Raw genomic sequence first — 22,459 nt, forward strand, 5'->3', positions numbered from 1 at the left:
AACATGATGTTTAAGTTACATGGAATATTGATTGATACTAAGTGGTGAATGGTTATCCACAGGATATCACCACACAGCCACATAATAAAATGCTATAAGAATTTGCAACTTTAATAGTGAAATGCTTCGTGTATCATTTTCCAAGCTAAGACAGATTACCATCTTCATCTGTCCGGAGTTGTTACCATTTATGTCGTGATTGAATTTAGAGATTGATTTTATTCTCGAGGCATGCTGGAATGTTCTATCATATACATTTTGTTATAATGGAGATCCGGCGAACCGACTTGTGGTTTGGATTTTATTAAGTCTAATTATATCTATTTATGCCAAATTTGACAGAAATACGTTATACTTCTGTAAGTTAAAAATAAAATTTTAGAAATGATATGATATATATTTCTTTTTTTTTTTGGAATAAAAAAATCATTCATATTTGAGAGTGCAGGGTAAAAGGAAATGAATCCAAAGAAAATTATATGAAATGAGAACATATAAAGTTAAAAATGAAGCCCAACTTTTCACATTTGCTCCAATATTTTGTCTTCCAAAAACAGATATTCATAGTTCTTTCAACCAAACTGAAGTTAGCATTATCTTTTTTTCCTTTTGACAAATATGCCATGTTCTTTATGTTTGAACACAGTCTTCAATTTTGCCCAAATATTCTCAATTTCCTTTTCTTCAGATTCCTCCCTGACCTGCCCAAACATTTTCTTCCTTTGCCTTTCTTCAGAACTCTCCCTGCACAACCCCACTATTTTCTTCAGCCGTAAAGCATTTGTCCACAGAAACTGTGCCATACGATAATCTGGTAAGCTCTTACTGAATGACCTAAACCGGACTTCTTTAAGATGAGATACAATACAGGATGGCAAAGATTCCACCTCATCATAATCATAATCATCCCAGCACCACTGTAAGAAAAGATAACCATGAATACAATAATTTTTGACATACAAGGATCCAGACCAGTTGGGTACAAAATAAATTTTTTAGGTTAGTTTTGAGAAACACTAGTAAAATTTAATTAAGGGAACAAGAAATGATTCTCTGTGCTAGATATTTACCTAAAGAGGAAACAGATACAAAAATTTTCTCCAGATGATGGATATTAGGAGGGTGGCAAAAAACTTACCATCTCTAAGACGATCGATTTAAGAAATGGCATAGCATGAAGCAACTCTAGAAGTGCTCCACTGTTGCATTTTGTAAAAACTTCTAGTCGTTTCAGCATATTAAATTTAGGAAGTAGAGGCCTTTGATTAGACTGGACGACAGCCTAATACAGATAAAAAAACGTTAACTAATGAAAATAAGGGTCCTCTTGTGAATTTCATCTAGCCATGAAAAGAGTGTTAGTCACCGAATAAATCAAAGAGCAAAGAGGAATGCTATAAAAGTAAGAGTCAGACTCAAGCTATGTGAACTGTAAACAAAAACCGCCTCAATTGCTCCACATGACCCTGGCTTTTTACTTTTAAAGAATACTAATCACAAGACATTCACTTAATCATATGTATTAGTCTTGTTCATAACAAGTCTTCAGTAACATCAGAAATGTAATCAATGTTTCAGATGCAAAAATACTTCAATATTATATTTCTTTGCATTTATCATATTTTACAATCTCGATATTGTGAAGTTGTGAAGCTACCTTTTCATCAGTAATCTTTTGGATTGGGATCAAGATGTCTCCAATGCGTTAATCAGGAAGTACATCGATTACTTTTCCTTTATTCTTGGGTGAGAGTAACAATTAGGTGATGACTAACAACGTACCATCTCAAATAACGAAAGAAACATGGTTAGAGAAACTAACCTCAACAACCTTCCCGGATATTTTCAAATGATTTAGACCACAGAATCCTTTAAATAAGAGCCCAGCTTGTAATCCTATCTTTCTAATTAAGTGAATATCATCATTGTAATATCTTCGAAAATCAATGGTTGCAGAAAAAACTGACGTCGCACTAAAATCAAAATCCTCAACAAATAGACCAACAAATTCACACTTTACAAGCTTGGCTTTAGAAAACTTGATCTGGCATTTATCTACTTCAAGAAGATCTGAGTAGCATATCACCTTGAACATACTCAAGGCTGGGGCATTGATTTCCACAAGATTCACTCTTAACCATTCGCAGTTTTGTAGTTCAAGCGTTTCCAGCGCTGGAAAATCAAACACCAATTTGCTGGTACTGGGAACACACTCACCTAGAAATTTAGTTCTCTCAAGATACAAACTTTTAAGACTGGAAAACAAATTCTGGGCTGAAACTCTGAAAAAACAAGGCCATTTTAGTTTCATTGTAGTCAATGACGTGCAACTAAAAAGGCGACCGGGTAAAACAACATCGTCATCATGATAAACTATTTCCAAATCAGCAACGTTTCTCATTAATGCAGCAGATATCCATGATATCATTCGATGTGCTTTGTACTCAAGATGACACCGAAGACTAAATCTTTTTAAGGTTGAATTCCGAGAAAGAAAGAAGATCCTGTCCACAAAATTAATAAAGCTCGTCTTCCTAGTTTTCTTAAGCACGAACAGTATACCATCATTGATGTCTATATTGTAAATGCCAGTCCACTTGTGTTCCCAATCCTTGGACAAAACACAAGTTCGTAGAGCATCTTTGGTGGGCAGGAGGGACAGAATTCGACTAGTAATACATTCAGGCAAATAACTGATGATGTCCTCGCCATTGTTTTCATCATAAGTGATTCTTCGTTTCTTACTTTGATTGCTGTCAATCAGAAATTGTGTACCCATAATTTCAACATTCAACCTGAAATACTAACGAAAACGTGTAAAGAGGAGGGAAAAATGGCTAATCCTATCATGCATCCCAAGAATCTAGGAAAATGGCACAAGAGATGTTGGCGGCATCTTGGACAAATTCGCATTTCAACAAAAAATGCTTGTAAAATCTATATTTTTTTTCCTTCAAATAGAGGTACTTCGACATCAGATAGTAATATATTTTGAAACGTCAGGAAGCAAAAAAAAAAAATTGTAAAATTAAACAATCGAGTCCAAACACAAGAACGTGAAAACAAAAATCTACGGAGGAAAACCCTAAAATGTGATGGTTTTAGCTTTTACCTGATGAACTAGAAGTGCCCTCTGCAATGCGCATCAAAGGTTTGCTGCTGGAAATTGTGGCTTTTTGTTAATTAATTAATGGAGTGGGCTTTTGGCTTCCAATTGGATTTTTGTTTTCCGAATGGAATTAATGGACCTCAAAATCGAATTTGCTGAAGTTTTGCGATTATTAAAAAAAAATTATTACTGATTTTTTTTTAAAAAAAGTTAAGTTTTATATATTTCTTAAACTCGTATTTTACGTTAGTTGAAGTGAGACGATGATTTTAATTCTACAAAAATGAATGTAATAACAATTTAATATTAGAATCAATGATTTATCAAATAATATCATCTTCTCGTTTTCAATTTTTCACTTTTGTTTTCAAACACTACACGCTTCTCGTTTGCCATGTTTTTTTTATAGTAGGACCCATATGGTGGATTGGCGAAAAACTTATCATGGAATTGCTGAAATTTGGAATTTGCATATATTCCTAGGTATACAAGTCAAACAAATTGAATTTGGAATTTTCATCAATCAAGTAAAGTACAATCAAGGAATTGCTGAAATTTTATTCATTGTAAAATGCATCGAGGTCTCGTGAGTTCTTTACTTTACTTAACTGTTGGTAGAACTGATATTATGTGTGCAGTTTGCATTGCCAAATTCGTCAATCAAGTAAAGAAAATCAAGGAATTGCTGAAATTTTATTCATTGTAAAATGCATCGAGGTCTCATGAGTTCTTTACTTTACTTAACTGTTGGTAGAACTGATATTATGTGTGCAGTTTGCATTGTGCAAGATTTCAATTTGATCATAAACAATAGGGATGTAATCAAGTCGAGCCGTGCTGAAATCTTGAATATTTGAGTTTGACTCGTTTATAAGTTTTATTTAACGAATATATTCATGGCTTACGAGCTTATTTGAAAGTTTATTCATTGTAAAATGCATCGAGAGCCTCGCGCCCGGGCGGACACAAATTACCGCCCGAGCGCGACACCTTCGGCCCCAAAAATAAAATATGCGAGAGTCTCGCGCCCGGGCGGACACAAGTTACCGCCCGGGCGGGTACAGTTGCGGGAAAAAAGTATTATTTCCTTATTTATAGCACTAGATAATTTGGTAGCTTATCTTTTGATATCTTTGGAATTTGTAATCAATATTTGGACAAATTTTGAGGATATTTTCAGATTATTGGATATTGAATTGAGTTTGTTATTGAGTTTCTCTCAAACAACCAAAAGCTTTTAGCTTTGTTTTAAAATCAAACTTATCAAAGTTTTAACTTTGTGGCATTTGTCGATTGTTCTTACGCGAATTGTCAAAGACGAGTTTTTTGAAGGTTCGTCGAGTGTCGATTGTTTTTCTTGTGATTATTTATTGCCAACCCATTCATAGTTTAGAGGTGAATATCACGTGGTACTTGATTCAAAAGGTCGGGACAACAATAACGATTCCTTGTTCGTTATTGAATTGAGGGCGCGATTCTAGATTAATCGTGTTTGCTATTCTTACGTATGTGGATTCATATCATGATTTGCACCATTACCACCAGTTATAACTTTTGGTAAAACGGTAAGCACTCGGTCCTATAATTCGTATCAGAGCCAAGGTCACGGGTTCGATTCCACTGATTGCAAGGAGTGCATTATTGGGAGGAAGATTGTTGGGTGAAATAATTGTCTCTGCTTGGTAGAGCATTCGAACCGTAGTGCTTGAGCTGCTGTACGGTTTAAAAGATTTGAGTTTCACCATTACCACCAGTTATATCTTTTGGTAAAGCGGTAAGCACTCAGTCCTACAAAAATATTATTAATTTTATTTTAAGTAATGACTCGTGAGCCTACCAACGTACTAGTTCACGAGTTAACAAAACAAATATTGTAAAGCTTGAGTGTGATTTGTTTATATTAACGAAAATCATTAAACTACTTCAAATGAGCTTTTATCAAATCAAGTTTCGGATATCTCACAAGTGGCTTGGTTTATTTACATCCCTACTAAAAAAATCTCATTATCTTGCTTCTAAACATATTTTAAAATATCTAAAAAAAACTCAGAATGTCGGATTATGGCATCGAAATTTGTTGTTCAAAACTTCTTTGGATTCAGAGCACTTACGGGACTATGAAATCCAAGATTCTGAATCGTCATCTTCTGTGATAAACAAGTTCTATTACGATCACATACAATCTAATACTGCATTCAAGAACCAAGCATATTGACATTAGATATCACTATATCATATATCATATTATGAAGAAATATATCAAATTGGAATATGTATACTTAACAGCGAGTTGTTGATATCTTCACCAAACTACTATCTGAAGCAAAGTTTTCTTATCTCACAAATATTTTGGGATTAATTAATTTATCTTGATTGTTTTCTGGATTGTATGTATGTTTTTAGGGGGAATCACGTTTGTGTGTTTAACACAGTTTTGCATAATAATGCTTTACCTATTACACTGACAAAACATAGTGGTCCACTTAAATGAGATATCTTCTGAACTTCATCAATTCTCCATTTAGTAGCCCTTATTACATAGTGTAATTAGATTGATTTGTTTTCATTAAATCAACATTTTGAACAGCTGATGATTATTCTTTTAAAATTTTTAAATTTTTAAATGTTCAAATTTTTGAATTTCAAAACCATTTATCTATTCTAAAAGTTAATCTATATCTATTCTATATACCTATAAAAGTGTGGATAAAGAGTATTGTTTTTCAATTGTGCAATGACAAAATTAACCTTCTATACACACTTCAAGAATAGAATGTAACTCCTATATTAATTTTATCAAACAACTCATCTTTATACTACATTTAAATGTTTTATCCTTTTAATTTTCTCTCTGCATTTTTTTCCAATAATTTTATTGTAATTTTGTAATTATAATTTTAGTGTAATTTTTAGTTAAGTAATAAATTACAGTATCAAAAAAAGATATACAAAAGTTTATTTCTTTTGTTATATTTCAAATTTTAATGGTAAAAATCATATCAATAGTTTAAAATCTATATTTAATAATTATTATATGAGTTTATTTGATATTTGCCATATAATCTTATTTGATGTGCATTTCTTTACATATGTTAGATTTATTTATTATTTTAAAATTTATTAAACAAGAAATTAATAGTCATCAATGTTAGTCTACGAAAGATCGATATATAGAATTTATTATCAATGATATATAATTGTAAAAATAAAAAGTAAAAAAATTCTTTAGAAGGTTAAATTAAATATTATGAGTTATATTTTACTATCAATATTATTATTTCATTTGTTTTAATATTTTTTTTATGAGTTAGTCACATTGATTTTAAATTGATAATTATTTGTCCTTAGTATGCTTCACTTTTATAGATTATGATTTATACATTAATAAAATCCACAATTTAGTTGATTTTAGGTTATTATATTTTATACGTGGTATTTAAATATATTACTTTATTAAAAAATTTGTTTCAATTCATTTTGTTCTATATATTATGTTCATTACAATTTATTATATAACATAAAATCAACAGCTTGAATTTTAATTTAGGAAACAATTTTGAAAGTAAGTTATATAAGTTCTTATAAATCATTTAATATGATAAGAAATTAAATCAGATAAATAACGAAATGATTCATATTGTTTTTTAAAAAATAAATTTTTTTAAATTTTTATAGTATAATTGATATTATAGCATGCAAAGTAAGAGTTTTATCAACAAGGAAACCTACACGCACTACAAAAAAATAGTTGTTTTAGAATCGGTTATTTTGAAGCGATTATTCATTATCCGATTCAATAGAGATTCTGTAGAAGCGGCTCTATTAGACCGCTTCCATTTAGTGAATTCAGAAGCGATTGATTGGATGCGGTTTATGAACCGCAACAAAAGAGGAAGGGTTTAGAAGCGGTTACATATTATCCACTTTAATAGAATTTCATTCGAAGTAGTTTAGCCAAACTGTTTCTATTTAGTGCATTCAGAATCGGTTATTTGCAATCGGTTTACTAACCGCACCTAACGAGTATGGCTTTAGAAGTGGTTATTTATTATCCGCTTCAATAGAATTTCATACGAAGCAGTTAAGTTATACCGCCTCTATTTAGTGAATTCAGAAGCGATTGGTAATTAACGTTTGTAAAGTTTTATTTTAAGCAGAATTTCATGCTAATTTAAACAAAACGTAAGCAAATTTCATTTTAAACAAAACGTAAGCAGAGTTTTATTTTGAAGCGGTTGAGAAGCGATCGAATCATTTTAAAAAACGTAAGCAAAATTTCATGCTAATTTAAACATTTACCTCACATATTTCATTGATTCGATCGGCGGCCACCAAGTCCACATTGGAATTGTGCTTGTCATTTTTAGGTAATTTCCCAACTTATTTAGAAAAATTAATCAATTTTTTTTTTCTTGAAATCCTGATTTTTTAAATTATATTGTGTTCCATTGCTAGATTAATCAAGAGTGAGGTTGATAGATATATTGCCAGTTTTGGCCCATATTTTAATTTTTGATGTTTTAGATTATTAATTTTTTTATATAAATGATTTTTGAATACATTCAAATCAAGTTTAAACATATGTATCTAATATGTTTGTTGAAATGACTAAAAGAAAAGGTGTTCGAAATTTTATTTCCTCACATACCTATATGTTGAACTATTTTAGTGTTTTAGGATTGTACAATAGTGAAATTGATTATGTTTGAGTTATATTATAGGTTCAAACAATGAAGGCATGGATGGATTATCCTCGTGGCAGTCTTGAGTATCAGGTGGGAATCTGAAATTTTTTACGTTATGAATTTGCTAACACGACTGATAAAGTCACGAAATCGTGTCCTTGTCGTAAATGCATCAACTCATTGAATCATGATCGTGAGACAGTATATGAACATTTGATGATAAACGGCATTTTACAAGATTATCGTATTTGGAATTTTCATGGTGAAAAGTTGATTGTGCAATCTCATGATAACATGAGAGATGAGATTCATGTCTCAGGAGAAGTTTATGATACAGTTAACCATGAATAAATGGGACAAGAAACATTACATGATGTATTTGGGATGTCTGAAGGATCATCCATGAGGAATGAAAATTACACTACTGCATCAACAAGTCGTACACCGATGCAGTCTAATGTGGAAGAATTCTATAAATTGGTAGAAGAAGGGAAACAACCGTTATATGATGGATGCACTGATTTTTCTAAACTGACATTTCTTGTTGAGTTATTTCAATTGAAAGTGAGTGGAAAATGGAGTGATAAATCCTTTACAACATTATTGGGTTTTCTTCGACGAGTACTGCCACATGAAGCACAAGTACCAAATTCATTTTATGAAGCGAAGAAATTAATTTCTAATTTGGGACTTCACTACGAAAAAATACATGCTTGTCCGAACGATTGCATGATTTATTGGGGCAATGATGCTAATGAACTGCAGAGTATGTAACCTTTCAAGGCGGAAAAACATGCACAAACAACCGAAGAAGCCACGCAAAGTCGGAAAGAAAAATCTGCAGGTGAAAACTCCAGCCAAGGTTTTTTGGTATTTTCCATTGAAACCAAGATTACAACGATTATTCATGTCATCTAAGACATCTGAAAATATGCAATGACATTCTAAAAAATGGGTTTCAGATGGAATTTTAAGGCATCCGGCTGATTCGCCAGCGTGGAAGACATTTGATGAGCAACACGTTGATTTTGGTGCAGATCCTAGAAATGTTCGTTTGGGACTCGCCACCGATGGGTTTAATCCATTTAAAAAGCAAAGTACGTCACACAGTACATGGCTTGTTGTTCTAATGCCTTACAATTTGCCACCTTGAAAATCCATGAAACCTCATTCAATTATTTTATCCACCTGAATTCCAGAACCCAAAGCACCTGGAAATGATATTGATGTATATTTATGTCCCTTGTTTGCTGAATTGAAAGACTTATGGGAAAATGGGATGAACTCTTATGATGCTTCCAACAAGGAAATGTTTCAAATGCGAGCTGCATTGCTTTGGATAATTAGTGACTTTCCAGGTTTGGGATGTTTATCTGGTTGGAACACATATGCCAAGAATGCTTGTCCAACATGTGCTGATTAGACAGATGCGGTATACTTGAATAATGGAAGAAAATGGTCGTTTAGAGGGCATCGCCGCTTCTTACCGACAGATGCAAAAATATGAACTATGACGAGTTATGGCAAGCCAGAGCAACGTGAATTAGATTTGAAACCATTGTCAGGATCTGATGTTATACAAATGACCCAAAATCGGAATAGCTCGGAATGGAGTTTTGTTGCCCCTTGATTATTTAGACTGGAGAAAAGTTCCAAAGCATCGGTTGGAAGAGGCATGGAAACTTGTTATTGTAAGTTGAGAACTACTTAATATCACACATGAGCTTCAAACATTAACATATTTATGTTTATGTTTATAGGCACGATTCATAATCTCCGATCAACATCAAGATTTTGTGATGCAAATGATGGGGGTTGCATGGAGGCGATGGGGGACCGAAGTTAAAGCTACATCTTATGACTCCAATATCCCATTAGAGGAGCTTGTGTCCATTCGCCCTATTCCTCATGGGTTGGCTACAGAAGTTTGGGAAAGATTATGTGCGTACTGGAAGGCTACTGAGGTAATCATGAGTATTTATTATTAAATATATGTATATATATATTTATGGATATTCATAGTAAAACATAATTTTTTTTCCAGAAAAGTTCTAAAATAAATCGAGAAAATGGAAAAAATACAAAAGGAACTCATGCACAGGGATGAACGAGTATCCCTTCTCTGGAAGACAAATTTGTAAGCATTAACCTGTATTTTTCTTTGCAAAAAGTCTCATATTACCTATTTGTTGTTTGAACTTTGATGTTATAGATAACTAGTGTTATATGCTTTTATGGTGTTGTAAATATAGATTAATAATTATATATGATGTGTTAAAATTTAAAGATATGTTGTTAATGATCGATTCTAGTTTTTCTTATCATTTATTTTGTTGTTTGTGAATGTGTGAATTAAGAGTATAAGTTTTGTTGTTTGTAAAATTTCAGCAGTCATATTTTTTGTATATATGATATTGTTCTTCTATTAGTTGAAAGAGAATGGTAGGAAGCCGATTCGGATCGAAATAATGCATTTGAGTCAGAGAAGTAAAAAGAAAGGAGGTGCTCCAGTTGATGCTGAAGCCATACGCCATGAGGTGCTGATTAGTTACTGTAGTATCCCGATTCCTAATTTGAAGTTAATTATGGGATTAATTATATTTTCGGTGGGATCGGAAGGACCGAACAGGGTTCGGATCGTCCGATCATGGTTCGGATCGTCCGAGCCAGGTGTCGGATCGTCCGAGCCAGGTGGCTGGACCCGTGGCAGACATGCAGAATTCGGATCATCCGAGCAAGGGTTCGGATCGTCCGAGACAGGTGGCTGGACACGTAGAACACATGCAAGGTTCGGATCGTCCGAAGTGGGTTCGGATCGTCCGAAGTGTACCGGATCGGAGCTTCCGAAGTGGATCGGAGCGTCCGAACATTGGCTATAAATAGAGGCGCGAGGCTTCACATTTGACTCGCCATTTCAGAGGATTCCAGAGCGTTTTAGTCGTTTCTGAGAGGTTTCTAGTCTTTTCCCGAGGTTCAGGCACTAGCGGGGAGCTACTGGTCTTGTAGCGGAACGGTGCTCTAGTTGGGAGCTAGCGGCATCAGTGGGCTGACTGCGGACGCAGGCGTGAGTCTAGGGCTGATTGTTAGGATCTGCTGGTTTGAGGTACGAAAGTACTATCCGAGATATCCTGGTCGAGTATACATTCTTATATGTGTTGCATGATTATTTGCTGCATTGTTATATGTTATATAATGCATGCTATTATGTCACGCTTTATGATGCATGTTGCATTTCATGTTGAGCCGTATCTCCTTCGAGATAGCCTTTATTGTTGAGCTGTATCTCTTTCGAGATAAGCTATATCTTGTGGGGCCGCTCAGCCCTGTCTTGTGGACGCATGGACACCGAGAGTACACAGTGGCCGACGGGTCCGGAGGGCTTCGGTGATCCGGGACATTTTAGGTCCACGTCTGATCTTGTAGTGGATGCAGTGACCCAGAGGAGTACCGCGCGGCACTATCCACTTGGCGCCTCTAGACTGAGCATATTGATATCTTTTGTGACTCCTGTTTCTTGACTACCCTGGTATCATATCATAGCATATGCATTTCATATAGGCTTGTATACTCATGCTTTTGTACTGGGCGTTCTTATCGCTCACGTCCTCGGTTTTGTTTATCTTGGACACCCCATTCCCACGGGGCAGGCCTCAGGTTGGATGGCTCAGGAGGAGGAGGAGGAGGAGGACGTTGAGTAGCCGGTTGAGTTATTTTCTTCAGTACTCTTTGATTCGATATGGTTGTACCGTATATTTCTTTTATTTCAGAGTTGTTCTGGATATCTTTTGGGATTGTATAACTATCATTTGTTGACCTTTTCCGCCATTATCTCTGATTGTTTTTAATTAAGTTAATTGCATGCTTAGTTCTTGATTAGTAGGTGATTCTGGAACGGGTCACTACATTTATGGTATCAGAGCATGCTTGCGATTTTGGGATATAGATTCTGTTTTGGGATTTTCGTTGACCATTTTACCATTTTCCCCATTCTATCTTGTAGCGATGGCTGACCACTTTGGTGATGAGAGTAGTCAGGGGAGTGTAGGTCGTTGGGGTGATCAGGATGATCGTAGGCGTCATCGTGAACATCGTCATCGTCGGGATGGTCCTAGGCGTTTTGAGATACACCGTTTCATTCAGATGGGGCCTAAGCCTTTAGTTGGTGGTGAGACTCCCGATGATGCTGAGGATTGGTTAGAGCGCATGGAGAGTTGTTTCCGTGCATTCCAGTGCACCGAGGAGCAGAAGATAGAGACCCTTAGTTTTCTTCTCGAGGGCCGTGCGCGCAAGTGGTGGCGATCGACTTCTACGCCGATAGTCCAGTCTCAGGGTAGGGTGACTTGGGCCGATTTCCGTGCAGCTTTCATGCAGCTGTATTTTCTTCCAGCCCTTCGCCAGGCAAAGACGATTGAACTCCTGAACCTTAAGCAGGGTAGTATGTCTGTTGATGAATATCAGCAGAAGTTCTTCGAGTTGTTACCCTTTGCTCCTCATATCAGTGGCAGTTCTGAGGCCAAGTATGACCATTTCCTTCAGGGTCTTAACCAGGAGATCTTTGATCGAGTCACTGTCTGCGATAATCCTACTTCTTATGATGGGTTAGTGAACCGGTGTCGCCAGGCAGAGATCAGTCTCCAGCGTGGTAGGGCTATTCTTTCTTCTAGACCTCCGAGTACTTTGAGCCCTCGATCTCAGTCTTTCAAGAAATCTGGTTCTTCTTCTTCTGGATCTGGATCTCGGTCTAGCGGTGTTTTTCGCTTTGGTAAGAAGAAGGTTTCTTGTGTGCATTGTGGGAAGAACCATCCATCGGAGCAGTGCCGATCAGCTGCGGGAGCTTGTTTTCAGTGCGGAGAGATGGGTCATCTTAAGAAGAATTGTCCGCAGTTGCGAGGTGGAGCAGGATCTGGTTCCGGATCTCAGACGACTGTTCAGCAGAGGAGGCAGGGGCAGGCAATGGGTAGTTCAAACCTTCGACCTCGTGCCCAAGGTCAGGTATTTGCGCTGAACCAGGATCAGGCTGCAGATGAGACAGAGACAGTCATAGCAGGTACTTTTTGTTTATGCGGTATTCCTGCTTTTGTTCTTATTGATACCGGAGCATCACATTCCTTCATTTCTGCACGATTTGTTAAGCGTCATAAGTTACCGTATGTTTCTCTAGACGTCATTCTTTCCGTTTCTACTCCGATGGGTCATTCGGTGTTAGCAAAGCGTCTAGTGATGGGTTGTCCTTTAGATTTTGAGGGTAACGAATTGATTGCGAATCTTATGATCCTAGAGATGGAAGATTTTGATTGTATTTTGGGTATAGACCTATTGACTACCTACCGAGCTACTGTGGATTGTTACCAGAAGCTTGTTCAGTTTCGTACGACTGAGAGCTCTAGTTGGTTTTTCTATGGTGAGGGAGCGTGACCTCCGATGCCAGTGGTATCTGCTCTGAAATCCTGTCGTGCTTTAGAGGCGGGCGGGGAAGGCTACCTCATCTATGCGATTGATTCGTCCACAGGTAGTGTTGGTATAGATGATATTCCAGTGGTTTGTGAATTTCCTTATGTGTTTCCAGATGAGATTCCTGGTTTTCCTCCGATTAGAGAGGTGGAATTTGGCATTGAGTTAATGCCAGGGACTGCACCGATTTCTCGTGCCCCCTATCGTCTTGCTCCGTCAGAGATGAGAGAATTGGAGCAGCAATTGCAGGATCTTCTTGATAAAGGTTATATTCGCCCGAGTGTTTCACCTTGGGGAGCTCCAGTCTTGTTTGTCAAGAAAAAGGATGGATCGATGCGATTGTGTATTGATTATCGCCAGCTGAATCGTGTGACGATCAAAAACAAGTATCCATTACCTCGTATTGATGACTTGTTCGATCAGCTTCAGGGTACCTCTGTGTACTCCAAGATTGACTTGCGATCGGGTTATCATCAGATGAGAGTTAGAGATAATGATATTTCCAAGACTGCATTTCGTACTCGGTATGGGCATTACGAGTTTTAGTTATGCCTTTCGGATTGACAAATGCGCCAGCGGTGTTCATGGATCTGATGAATCGAGTCTTTCGAGATTTTCTAGATCAGTTTGTTGTGGTCTTCATTGACGATATCTTGATTTATTCTCACAGTGTGGAAGAGCATATCCATCACTTGAGGATTGTGTTGCAGATTCTTCGCGAGAAGCAATTGTATGCTAAGCTGAGTAAGTGCGAGTTCTGGATTGATCGTGTAGTATTCCTTGGTCATGTGATTTCCAAGGAAGGAATTTCTGTGGATCCTAGCAAGATTGAGGCAGTGCTGAATTGGTCACGTCCGACGACAGTGGCTGAGATCCGTAGTTTTCTAGGTCTGGCAGGGTATTATCGTCGCTTCATCGTGAATTTCTCTCAGGTAGCTAGACCATTGACGCAACTTACTCGGAAGGATGTGCCATTTGAGTGGTCATCTGAGTGCGAAGATAGTTTCAGAGAGCTTCGTCGACTTCTGACTTCTGCACCTGTTTTGGCGTTACCGTCAGGATCTGATGGTTTCAGTGTTTACACCGATGCCTCTTTTCAAGGCTTAGGGTGTGTGTTGACGTAAAATGGTCATGTGATCGCTTATGCTTCCAGGCAGTTAAAACCTCACGAGGAGAAGTACCCTATTCATGATCTAGAATTAGCTGCTATTGTGTTTGCGCTAAAGATCTGGCGTCATTATTTGTACGGTGTTCAGTTTGAAATCTTTACTGATCATAAGAGTCTGAAGTATCTGTTCACTCAGGCTGAGTTGAACATGAGACAACGTCGTTGGATGGATCTACTTAAAGATTATGACTGTGAGATCAAATACCATCCAGGGTCTGCGAATCTCACAGCCGATGCTCTTAGTCGCAAGGTGAGAGCCTCTGCACTTCAGACCAGTGCTATGTCTAGTACTGTCCAGGATTGTTGTTCGTTGGGGTTTAAGTTCAAACATCGGAAAGGTATGGAGAGCATTCGTGTTGCTACCATTTTATCTGAGCCAGCTTTGTTCGCTCAGATTCGAGATGCTCAGATGTCTGATCTCAAGACTCAGAGATTAGCTCGATTGGTTGGTGGAGATAGCAATTTCCATTATCAATCTAATGGTCTTCTGTGTTTGTCTAATCGGGTTGTAGTACCAGAGGATGATACTTTGAGGGAAGAGATCTTGTCTCAGGCTCATCGAAGCAAGTTGAGTGTTCATCCGGGAAGCAACAAGATGTATAAAGATTTGAGGACACGATTTTGGTGGAAAGGGTTGAAGCGCAGCATTTATCAGTTTGTCTCCAAGTGTCTAGTTTGTCAGCAGGTTAAGGCAGAGCACCGTCGACCGGGAGGATTATTGTTGAACTTACCTATTCCTGAATGGAAGTGGGAGCATATCGCGATGGACTTCATTACTCACTTGCCATTGTCTTCAAGGAACAGTGATGCTATTTGGGTAGTGGTGGATCGACTCACCAAGTCTGCTCATTTTCTGCCATATAACCGTGATTTCACTTTCGATCGTATGGCTCGATTGTATATTCAAGAGATTTTACGTTTGCATGGAGTGCCAGTCAGTATTGTTAGTGACAGAGATCCTCGTTTTACCTCACGATTTTGGGGTAGTTTCCAGTCAGCATTGGGTACTTCACTAAGTTTGAGTACGGCTTATCATCCAGAGACCGACGGTCAGACAGAGAGGACTATCCGTACACTTGAGGATATGTTGCGAGCTTGTGTTATGGATTTCGGAACCGCTTGGCAGGATCATTTGCCTTTGATTGAGTTCGCGTACAACAACAGCTATCATCGTAGTATTGGTATGGCACCATTTGAGGCGTTGTATGGGCGACGTTGTCGTACTCCATTATTCTGGGACGAAGTTGGGGAACGACATGTTGAGGGACCGGAGTTAGTCCAGCAGGCTATTGATAAGGTTGCAGTAATCAAGAAGCGGATTAAGATTGCTCAGGATCGACAGGCTAGTTATGCGAACACCAAGCGTCGACCTCTTCATTTTCAGCCAGGTGAGAAAGTGTTTCTCCGAGTTTCGCCTTTTCGCAGGATTTTGAGATTTGGTCTCAAGGGTAAGCTGTCTCCGAGATTTATTGGTCCATTTGAAATATTGGAAAGCGTGGGAGATTTGGCTTACAGACTTGCATTGCCGCCGTACCTATCAAGTATTCATGATGTGTTCCACGTATCTTTATTGAGACGATACGTAGCAGATGAGTCTCACATCTTACATCCCTCTGAAGTTCAACTTGATTCGGATTTGTCTTACGTGGAACGACCAGTTCGGATTCTAGATCGCAAAGACAAGGTGTTGCGGAATAAGATCATTCCTCTTGTCTTAGTGCAGTGGCAGCGCAGAGGCACTGAAGAAGCCACTTGGGAGTTAGAAAGTCGTATGCGTTCAGAGCATCCAGAGCTCTTTTGAGTTGTACTGTGGTTGTACTATGGATGTGTGTGTGTTTTTCCGTTGTAATCCAAATATCAGTTGTGTTCAACAACAATTGAGATGTAATAACAATGTTGTTATTCCGTTTTGTTCATACTATAAACCTGATTTCGAGGATGAAATCTTTTTAAGTGGGGGAGAATGTAGTATCCCGATTCCTAATTTGAAGTTAATTATGGGATTAATTATATTTTCGGTGGGATCGGAAGGACCGAACAGGGTTCGGATCGTCCGATCATGGTTCGGATCGTCCGAGCCAGGTGGCTGGACCCGTGGCAGACATGCAGAATTCGGATCGTCCGAGCAAGGGTTCGGATCGTCCGAGACAGGTGGCTGGACACGTAGAACACATGCAAGGTTCGGATCGTCCGAAGTGGGTTCGGATCGTCCGAAGTGTACCGGATCGGAGCTTCCGAAGTGGATCGGAGCGTCCGAACATTGGCTATAAATAGAGGCGCGAGGCTTCACATTTGACTCGCCATTTCAGAGGATTCCAGAGCGTTTTAGTCGTTTCTGAGAGGTTTCTAGTCTTTTCCCGAGGTTCAGGCACTAGCGGGGAGCTACTGGTCTTGTAGCGGAACGGTGCTCTAGTTGGGAGCTAGCGGCATCAGTGGGCTGACTGCGGACGCAGGCGTGAGTCTAGGGCTGATTGTTAGGATCTGCTGGTTTGAGGTACGAAAGTACTATCCGAGATATCCTGGTCGAGTATACATTCTTATATGTGTTGCATGATTATTTGCTGCATTGTTATATGTTATATAATGCATGCTATTATGTCACGCTTTATGATGCATGTTGCATTTCATGTTGAGCTGTATCTCCTTCGAGATAGCCTTTATTGTTGAGCTGTATCTCTTTCGAGATAAGCTATATCTTGTGGGGCCGCTCAGCCCTGTCTTGTGGACGCATGGACACCGAGAGTACACAGTGGCCGACGGGTCCGGAGGGCTTCGGTGATCCGGGACATTTTAGGTCCACGTCTGATCTTGTAGTGGATGCAGTGACCCAGAGGAGTACCGCGCGGCACTATCCACTTGGCGCCTCTAGACTGAGCATATTGATATCTTTTGTGACTCCTGTTTCTTGACTACCCTGGTATCATATCATAGCATATGCATTTCATATAGGCTTGTATACTCATGCTTTTGTACTGGGCGTTCTTATCGCTCACGTCCTCGGTTTTGTTTATCTTGGACACCCCATTCCCACGGGGCAGGCCTCAGGTTGGATGGCTCAGGAGGAGGAGGAGGAGGAGGACGTTGAGTAGCCGGTTGAGTTATTTTCTTCAGTACTCTTTGATTCGATATGGTTGTACCGTATATTTCTTTTATTTCAGAGTTGTTCTGGATATCTTTTGGGATTGTATAACTATCATTTGTTGACCTTTTCCGCCATTATCTCTGATTGTTTTTAATTAAGTTAATTGCATGCTTAGTTCTTGATTAGTAGGTGATTCTGGAACGGGTCACTACAGTTACAATTTATATAATGACTTTTGAATAAAATTTTCATTTACTTGACGTTTTTTTTGTTAGAATTTGTTGGATGAGGCTGTTCAAACTCGCTTACAAGACATGGCTGAGGGGACACAAGCAATAGAAGTGCATGAGGATGCATTTCGGTTATATTTTCTTTAAAATTTCATATTATTTTTGTTAATGTTATTACAAAATATATATGTATTAATTACATGTTTTATGCAGTGATGTATTTGGAACCGAGCATTCTCGACGAGTTCGATGTCTGGGAGCAGGAGCACTGCCTAGCCAAGTCTTCCCTGAACAATGCAGGCGAAGCTCATTCTACAATAGGCAAAACTATCATTCTACTTTGGAGATGACAAATAAATTCAAAGAAATGCAAGAACAAATGAAGAAAGATATGGAGATGCGTGAATCGCAGTTGCGAGCAGAAATGGAGGCGCAAAAAGCACAACTACAGATAGAAATGGAGAAAATGAGACAAATGCAAGATCAATTCGAAATTTGTACACGTGTTATGCAGAGTATGATACCTGGAGGGTCTAGTGGGCATGAATTGTTACCAACACAGGTATTTACATGTTATAAATATCAAATGAAAAAATTGGTTGCTTGTTCTATTCTATGATAATTTCGATTTATTTTTACAGATGTCAACTGTAATGACAAGCATCATTCAGAAACACATTTATGCCACATCCAGTGAAAGAGAAAATGATGGCAGAACTCCTTCAGAAGAATCATCTGGTCATTAGATATTTAAGAAAAAAACATACTATAGTTTTAGCCTTCGTTTGAAATCATCAATATGTTTTTTTTTTTTTTTAGAATTTTATGTTTCTGCAAACTTAAATATTCATTTGTGGATTTTGTTTGGTTTCCCAGTAAATGACAAATGTTTTTGTTGATTTCGAGTTATTTATTTTATATGTATCATGTTTTTTTTTTCCATTTTCTTGTGTAGAAGGAAATGAATATAATAATTTGGAATTTTTTTTTAAAAAAATAATTATGAATTGGTTTACAATCGCTCTTACAAATAAAAATGTATCACATTTACAAGCATTACTTAACCGCTCCTACATTGCCTCGAGAGCAAAATAACCAAAGCGGGTCTTTTCATTCGGTGCCCAACCGCTGCAAAATAAATGGAGCACCAGCAGTTAAAAACCGCTTGTGTTGCTCCTTTTAGGAGCGTTGATAAACCGCTTCAAAATAAATGGACCACAAACGGTTATTAGCCACTTGTAAGAGCGGTTTCTTACCGCTTCAAACGAAATGCAGCACCAGCGGTTATACACCGCTTGTGTTGCTACTTACAAGAGCGGTTATAAACCTCTTCAATAATGGTCTTTAGGATCGGTTATTATTGCTTCACCACCGGCTGTGGTTACGGTGCATTAGATGCTAAGAGCGGAAGAAATGGATTCGGTACAAAAACCGCTTCAAATAAATTTGAAGCGGTGAAAAAACGCTGCAGATAGTCCCAAAAACCGGTTCTAAAAAACATTTTTTTTTGTAGTGACAATATGGAAAGTAAGAGTTTTTGTGACACCTCTGACCCGTAACAATAAAAATACACAGCGGAAATAAAATTTTCTTTAAAATATGGAAGGAGTTTCAAAATACATTTCTTTAAACGTTTTTACAACAAAATAAGTACACGATCATTTAAATGACATAACAAAATACAAAACATCATTCCTATGATCATGCCAAAATCTTCCTCCCAACGGTGTATGCATATGACCCCCTGTCCACAGTCAACGTCCCGGGCCACCACTCTGATCTGCATCACATGAAATAACTGAAATGAGAATAAATCTCAGCAAGTGGAACTCTTACATAGCAATGACAATATACTCTGAAAACAAAGCTTTGAAATCATAAATACCATCAACTCTGAAACATGAACTCTGAACATGAATATCATAGCAATAGCATAGAAATGATATGGTATTTCTCTTTACTCTGGTTGGATTGATATCAATAGTAACTCTGCTCTGGGGTGCTCATATCCCAAATCGATATAAACCGATAACTCTGAGGGATATAAGCCTATGGTCGTTGATCAACTAATTGCATGCAATGCTCTGTCTATGATTAATCAATCCAATAAAACATTTGAACTCTGAATATCATTTAAAGCCGTCATTTCACAATCTCATATTTTCTCTTGTATTCCCTTTTTACAATAGTGAGACATCAATGCCTCCAATAGATAATCAATGGGATCAATACATAACAATGAATCAATTGAAGGGAATATCACTTTAAAATCTTTAAAACACAATACATATATCAATCATGTGAGCAAAGGGATGAAATTCCACTTACAACCCAATAGAACACCTCAAACTTAGCTCTTGGTCACCACCTACAACAATAATCCATAAATAACACCAACATCAACTCTATAATCAAGAATCCATAACAATAAATCCATAAATCCACAAGAATAACAAACCCAAGTCAACTCTTAACTCAAAACCTTAAAAGAATCGCACCAAAAGCTTACCTAAGCTTCCTAGCACCAAGGAGAACGACAATCTCAAGTCGAAAATCGAATTAGATCCAAGAATCAAAGGTAGGAAATGGATGAAATGGAAGACAACCCTTGCTCCTTAGAGAGAAAAACGAGATTGAAGGGGAAAGAAGAAGGGAAATGAAGTCAAATCGTCCAAAAAGTTACTTTAAATCTCGACCATACCTCCAAAAAGCAAGACCGCGGGTGCGGCACTCCAAGGACCGCGGGTGCGCCATGCCTTCGACCAAACCAACATTTTCTGAACCACTGGGACCGCGGGTGCGCTCCTGCATCGGTCCTGCCACAGCGTACTCTGCGCACAGCTTCTTCAAAGATCGCCTCCGAAACGCCTCTTCCCGTCCGAATTAGAAAAAGTGGTAAACTTCAAAGTTGTAGATCTATGTCTTATCTTGACTCCCTCAAAATTTCAGATCATTTGAAGGTCTGAGTAAAACGTTATGCTAAATCTCCCAACCTGTGTCACTGGAGGAACGTCGAAACACACAACACTCTTCGGGACACTTTTGGCTTACCTTCCACAATGATTTGAACAAAACTCAAAATAAGAAAGTTATAGCTTTATGTCTTATCTAACCACTCCAATTAGCCTCACCTCATTTGGATCAATATACCATTTATCATGAATTTAATCGTAACGTCGCTACAATAACACTGCACATCATCTATAACCAACTATACTAAAATCATAAATCGAAACTCTTAACATCCAAACTATACTCAAACTTAACCAAGTAGTCAATAAACTTATGAAATATTAAACCGTACCGTACACCAGGCTCGGCTATTACAGTTTTATTAGAAACAAACTCTTTTTAAACAAAGATACTATATCACAAAAATCTTAACATAATTATCACATTATCTAGAAAGGCAAAACAATAATTACATATTCAGAATCATATCAACAAGGAAAATTGATAAATAAATTTAATATGGAAATTTGAAGTAGAAGACATTAACCCATACCCTATCGTAGTTTTGAAATCGATGGGGAATCTTTCACGTGAGCTTCTATAGATGATGATGAGCCAGCCAAATATAAAGAGGTAATTACTTCAACAAATTCGTAAGAGTGGATAGCTGGTATGAACGATGAAATTAGCTCAATGGCTAAGAATCATGTCTGGGAGCTAGTTGATCTACCTCCAGGACATAAGATAGTTGGGAACAAGTGGGTTCTAAAGGTCAAATGTAGAGCTGATGGATCAATTGAAAATACAAAGATCGACTTGCGGCAAATGGATATACCCAATAAAAAGGTAAAGATTATGAAGATTCATTCTTGATATTGCCTCATTTTGGCAATAGTCGCCCAACTAGATAAGGAATTATTTCAGATGGACGTAAAGACTATATTTCTCAATGAAATTTTGGGATTCTATTAGATAATATATATTTTAATTATTTTATATCTAAAATATCGAACACATAAATTATCTCAAATATATATCCAATATCTCTCACTCATACACAATTGATCAAGTGAAACCACTCGCTTCAACATATTATCTAGCATTATGACACATTCTTTCATACAAAGAATAAAGCATGTGACCGAGGCAACAAAAAAAACCTTTGTGGAGAGTAATAGTATGTCATTACCAAACTAACATAAGTCCTCGACTCAAGAATAACCCAAGTTACGTAGCTTCACTTAATCAATCATCTCTGATCAATCAAACCCAAGTTACATAGCTTCACATAATCGAGCATCTTTGATCCATCAATCTTAGAGCATGTTTGACTCTCTCGAGATTATATATACATAAATATGTTCATGACTATCAAATCATTTATTTTCGACTTAGTAGGCATGCCTATGAGCCTTATTATATCATTACGTTACCAACTAAACTTTTCCTCGGCCCACATGTCAAGTAGTTTGTACTTGACAACTTTTCTATATATGCTCCGACAGGCTCATTGAATCGTCATCAAGATTACACCTCATGACATAGTCCAAAGTTCCGAATGGGGCAAAAAATGTGAGGGCTCACACAATGACAAATGGTTCAATGACGAAATAAGGAAGCAGTTGTCATTCTCCTTGTATGGTTGTCTTAGAATAGCACATGCAGAATGCATGCATGTTATGATTAAGCTCCCACTCAATTTTGGGCATGTCAAGTTCTAAACATCATCCGAACCTTAGTCCAGTCGCTACTGAGAGCACCTGACCTGTCTGCTGCAAGACC

At 37.6% G+C, this 22,459-nt stretch overlaps 1 protein-coding gene across 7 annotated transcripts; it reads right to left on the minus strand.

The window, feature by feature from the left end:
- Nucleotides 1-500: 500 nt before the first annotated feature.
- LOC140808594 (F-box/LRR-repeat protein At4g14103-like) lies at nt 501-3,231 on the minus strand. Of its 7 annotated transcripts, none has more exons than XM_073165694.1 (4): nt 3,113-3,231; nt 1,823-2,217; nt 1,139-1,282; nt 501-917 (listed from the first exon to the last, which is right to left on the minus strand). In XM_073165694.1, exons 1-4 carry the CDS (start codon nt 3,144-3,146, stop codon nt 594-596), a joined length of 897 nt encoding a protein of 298 aa, XP_073021795.1. In that variant the 5' UTR covers nt 3,147-3,231; the 3' UTR covers nt 501-593. The 7 variants fall into 7 exon arrangements, with proteins under 7 accessions (XP_073021795.1, XP_073021794.1, XP_073021788.1 ...); XM_073165693.1 differs by having other exon boundaries at nt 2,087-2,795; nt 3,113-3,215; XM_073165687.1 differs by having other exon boundaries at nt 1,823-2,795; nt 3,113-3,215.
- Nucleotides 3,232-22,459: the final 19,228 nt, after the last annotated feature.

The sequence above is a fragment of the Primulina eburnea genome, chromosome 13, assembly GCF_022965805.1.
Source record: "Primulina eburnea isolate SZY01 chromosome 13, ASM2296580v1, whole genome shotgun sequence".
Lineage (NCBI taxonomy): Eukaryota > Viridiplantae > Streptophyta > Magnoliopsida > Lamiales > Gesneriaceae > Primulina > Primulina eburnea.

What these genes read in the sequence shown, in the direction of transcription:
- LOC140808594 (XM_073165687.1), bottom strand. Translation starts at nt 2,779, where the DNA reads ATGGGTACACAATTTCTGATTGACAGCAATCAAAGTAAGAAACGAAGA. An exon ending in TATCCGGGAAGGTTGTTGAG is followed by an intron (nt 1,283 to 1,822) that starts GTTAGTTTCTCT and finishes TATCTGTATTAG; the next exon opens with GCTGTCGTCCAGTCTAATCA. An exon ending in AATCGATCGTCTTAGAGATG is followed by an intron (nt 918 to 1,138) that starts GTAAGTTTTTTG and finishes CTTTTCTTACAG; the next exon opens with TGGTGCTGGGATGATTATGA.